At 33.5% G+C, this 4,872-nt stretch overlaps 1 protein-coding gene across 1 annotated transcript; it reads right to left on the bottom strand.

Annotated features, from left to right (window-relative positions):
* Positions 1 to 380: 380 nt before the first annotated feature.
* On the bottom strand, positions 381 to 2,529 carry LOC123529795 (uncharacterized). Its single transcript, XM_053524188.1, has 3 exons — positions 1,530 to 2,529; positions 1,012 to 1,117; positions 381 to 663 (listed from the first exon to the last, which is right to left on the bottom strand). Exons 1-3 carry the CDS (start codon positions 2,527 to 2,529, stop codon positions 381 to 383), a joined length of 1,389 nt encoding a protein of 462 aa, XP_053380163.1.
* Positions 2,530 to 4,872: the final 2,343 nt, after the last annotated feature.

The raw sequence follows: 4,872 nt of genomic DNA, 5'->3' as shown, positions 1-4,872 counted from the left end.
AATGATTTTGTCATTCATTACTTCTTTCACTTGGTTATCTGATCTGAGACTTAAATTAGTAACTATTAAGTTAAATGCATGTCAAGATATAACAACTAGTACAAAATGTACCGTAGTAATAAACTTGAAGATAAAATAAACATTTTTTCCGAGCTGTACATAAGGTTGACCAAAACAATTTTGCTTATTTCAGTGTTCTTTAATAAAAAGGTAAAGTGCAAATCTAATTATGACACTAATTCAATATGTGATCTATTGCCCTTGAAAGGATAATCAACCAAATGTTGACATAATTATGTCTTTGTAAAGAGGTGTTTGCTCAAAGAGAGGTTATACTGTATCTCTCTATCAAGTGTGTAAACATCTTAAAAGTATATATATTATATATTTAAACTAGACATGTCTAACCTGGCATAATTGTTACAACAGCTTCTATCATCCTTTGTCTCAATAGAATCTTCTAAAGTGAGAAACCTCTGGATTTTCTCTGGCTGTTTGATACAGGCATTCTTGTTGAAATTTATAACTCTAAGTCCATCTAAGGAACGAGCTCTACCAATGGCTACACCAAGCTGTCCCGGTTTGAAAATATCCTGCAGTCGACTTCCACTCTGTAAATGACACTTAATATTTTCAGCATGCAATAATATAACTTTTGTAAATCTGTTATAATGACAATTACCTCTTGGAAACATACGTTACAGTGTGTTTATAGTGTAAAAAATGTATAAGACTCTTCCAAAAGTCTCACTGTTGGGCTAGCTCTTTAGCGACTTGGTCGAGGTGTTGGACTGTCTCTCTCTAGGTCAGGGGTTCGAATCCTGTATCGGGCTTGATGATTTTTCTGTGATTTTCTCCTCCCATTACACAAAACTGTTCAAGTAAATTTCAAGAGAACACTTATTTACTAGATGTGCTTATGTTATGGAAGCTAAACATCTATCAAGTTATCAAATGAGAATCTGAAAAATAATACTTGTACATCAGAAAAAAACCTGAAAGTTAACTTACCTTTCAAGGGTCATTCCTTGACTTTTATGTATTGTCAAAGCATATGCTGGCTTTAGGGGCAACTGCTCTCGGGTAGCAACAACTTTGTTCTTCCGGGGATCAAAAACTAGAAAAAAAATGAAGAAACAATTTCATTATAAAATCTTGATGTTTGAGGATTGTTAAATACAAGAATGATTTAAGACACAGCTAATTTGGTGCACCATCTTAACTTACATGTACTTTGTTTTATTGCAAGCAAAAATATATAGCTCACTTCTTGAATTATTGACAGATATTCTTAAAGTATATTTAGCATCATTTAAAGTATGAATGCATTGTAGCTGAGAATAAATAGATTTGTGATTACTTGTTCGATAATCTTTAGACTATATATAATAAAATTATATATGCCATGTCATTACTTCCTTCAAAATGAGTTTTTACCATTTTCTTTCTACATACATATTTTTCAGTGTTACAGATGGGTTTTTAGCTATTTACTTTCAAAATCAAATTGCTGAAAAACAATTTATTACCTTCAAATTTGACCCTGTCAACATAAATTTTCTCATTCATTTTTGGGAACTCCACCAGAATCTTCCCGTCATCACAGATATCATAAACTTCTCCCATAAGTCCATTCACTAACACATCGGATAAATTCTTAATTAACACAACTGGAATTCCAATTTTTAACCACAAATTTTTTGCAGCCAGCATGTCATTGAGGTACTTTTTATCTCCTGTGTCACTTGATTTAAATTCAACAAGATGTCCAGGAAAATCCAGTATTTGGTCTCGATTATAATCATCAACCAAGTCATTAGTTGCAAAAAGTTTTATGCTTTCTCCATTTAACGGGCGTGTTAATTGCTTGATTAAAGAGATAGTGTCGTTTGAAACTTCACCTAAAGATATTTCACGGATAGCCTCAACCATTAATTTGTCTTTCTGTCTAATAACATCTTTAAGAATAATATGGTGAGGGAAAGCTGCTCTGTAAATATCACTTTCAAAGCAATATGAACCATCCTCGTTGTATCTAGCACAAGGCACAGGTGGAAGTTGCACGAAGTCACCAACAAGTATTACTTGGATCCCACCAAAATAAAGTTGTGGATTTTTTAAAGAACATACTTCATGCAAAGTTTCAAGTAGTCTTTTACTAAACAGTGAGCATTCATCAATGACCAGAACGTCTGTGTTGAAAATTCTGTCCATCACGTCTTTATAACGGACGTTATTTTTCACAATTCTTTTCATTTCAGATGAGTCATAACGACCATCACCTATCCCTGACCAACGATGTATGGTCATTGGCTTGAGTTGGGCAGGATACACAGAACATGCAATCCCTGTTGTGGCAGTAACTGCACATTGTTTCCCCATGGTAGAACATATTTCTACAACTCTATTCACCAAGAAGGATTTACCGGTGCCTGCCGGACCCAACAGTACTAGATTGTGACCCCCAGAAACGAATTCTAACGCTCTTTTTTGTTGTGCGTTTAACGATATCATGTTGAACGAAGCCATGTTGACACTTTTGCGGGAAGTTGATTACAGGCTTACGTACGGTAGATAACGAAGAAGTAGGGTACCAGCTCACGTGGAGAACACACCTCCAGAATCGACCAATCGCAAAAAGGTTGCGCAGTAAACCAGTTCCGGGTCACCGTATAAACATGGCAGCTGATGTTTTGAAAGAATACCGCGTTGGGAAATTGACTCGATGCATCGTTATTGACGGAAACGGGACGAAGTAATTATAGGTAAGCGACTAATTATTTATGTTTCTAAAGGCTGGCCACGATTGTGCTTGGAAATAACGAAGGGAATAGGTGGCTGCCATTGACTTGTCCATTGACCCGAGAAATATACGGGTTAGGTCACATCGTGTACGAGATGATATTTGTCAAAGAATAGCGTCTCGCTGCATCAAAATGATGCAGCCTTGAGACCAAAGTGCATGTCTACCGTTAAGATTTATGCTTTATGCGTTGATTAAGACCAGATTTTCAAAAATCGGCCGAAAATTGTGTACGCAGTGAGATCGTTACTGAGGCCATACCATTTTTTGCTTAATGTTTGACAGTGAAGTACCATACCTTTATTTTTTTTATATATAGCATTTTTTTTTTTTTTTTGGAAATGTGTTTTTTTGTTATTATGTTGGGGATCTGGGTTGTAGAGAACAGGGTGGGGGGTCCATCATTCATAAGGGGTCAAAGTCACACGCCGATTGCCTGTGCTATACATTGACTTAATAACATCTAGTATTTTTCCCCTGAGTCCTAATTTTATAAGTTTAAACCAAAGATTTTCATGAGTAACATAATCAAATGCCTTACTGAAATCAATGAAAGCACATTTAAATGGCTTACTAAACCATGTAATACAAAAATATTATCCGCTGTTCCCATCTTAGATCTAAAACCTGACTGCGCTTCTATATATACGCCATACATTTCGGCCCAAGTACAAAGTCTGTTATTTAATAATCTTGTAAACAATTTTCCAAGTGTACTAAGTAGAGTTATACCTCTATAATTATTAACTTCATTAACACTACCTTTTTTGTGTAAAAGGACTACAAATCCTTCAGACCATGCTTCTGGGAAATAACCACATTCGAAAATTTTATTGAACAGAATCAACAAATACTTTGATAATACATTCTTACCGTGTATGAAGAATTCATTTAAGTATAAATCTGGTCCACTGGACTTGTTTGTGTTCAATTGTTTAATTGAGTTTAATAGCTCATCTTGTGTGAAAGGTATATTTAACTCTTCAAACATAGTATTAAATTCATTATTTTCATAGCGTTCAACAAAAAATAACACATCTTAATCTGGACTGAAAAAACGATCGTTTGGATTGTTTACACTTCTGAAATAATTTTCAAACATGCTAAGTGTAATATTATTTTCTTTAATACCACAGGAACCTTTTAACTATTTCCAGTATAGTTTTGCATTTTTCTCTCTAGCTGAAAGTAACTTTTGGGTTTCACTTCTATCGTATTCATATCTAGCTTTACGTAAGGTATTTTTATATTCTGTACGCATATTTACCATATTTTTCTATTTTGATCAGATTTATCTTATCTATAAGAATTTAAAGCAACATAAATAACCTACGCCTTTCATCACAATCAGCATTATACCATTTGATAACATTAGAATTATCAAAACTGACGTAATTACTACTACCAAGATCATGTTTAAATAAAGGGGAGACTACTCCATCTAATATATCGGACATTTCTACAATACAATTGTCAATATCAGTTTTACATGTTGAGGAATTAACACTATTACTAAACATATTTAATTTGCACAAATTTTCATTTTCAGACAATCAATTATGATAATCATACATTTTATCTCTGTTCCAAACATATTTGAACGGGTACATTTTCATAGCTATTATCTGTTTCTACAGTATTTTCAATATGTCTATTAAATATGAAATTAAAATCAACGACACAATGATCCGATAAAATATTAGGATCATGCACTTCAAAGTATTCAATGTTTGAGAATAAATTCTGAGAGGCAATTACGTAATCTACAAGACTAGAACCATTTGCGTTAAAAAAATGTTTTTCGACCAATAAATTTATCTTTGCTCATTCGGCCGTTAACAGTTCTTAACCCAGTTTGTTTGCAGAGGTCAAGAAGCATGATACCGATATTAAATATGTATCAGCATAATATATGCAAGTGTGATTCATGGCATAGTATCATTATATACAGATATGAAAGAACTGTCATGATATATAACATGTATCTGCAAAGTTTAACACAAGTAGCATTATGAAGTATATACAGAAGTGTAAACTGTCATGATATATAACATGTATCTAGAAACATT

Source organism: Mercenaria mercenaria, chromosome 15 (genome assembly GCF_021730395.1).
Source record: "Mercenaria mercenaria strain notata chromosome 15, MADL_Memer_1, whole genome shotgun sequence".
Classification (NCBI taxonomy): Eukaryota; Metazoa; Mollusca; class Bivalvia; order Venerida; family Veneridae; genus Mercenaria; species Mercenaria mercenaria.
This window is presented reverse-complemented; position numbering and strand designations above follow the sequence as displayed.

Excerpts from the sequence above, each read along its gene's own strand:
- LOC123529795 (XM_053524188.1), bottom strand. The coding sequence starts at position 2,529 with ATGGCTTCGTTCAACATGATATCGTTAAACGCACAACAAAAAAGAGCG. Across the intron at positions 1,118-1,529 it reads TGACAGGGTCAAATTTGAAG|TTTTTGATCCCCGGAAGAAC; the intron begins GTAATAAATTGT and ends TTTTTTTTCTAG. Across the intron at positions 664-1,011 it reads CAAGGAATGACCCTTGAAAG|ATTTACAAAAGTTATATTAT; the intron begins GTAAGTTAACTT and ends TCATTATAACAG.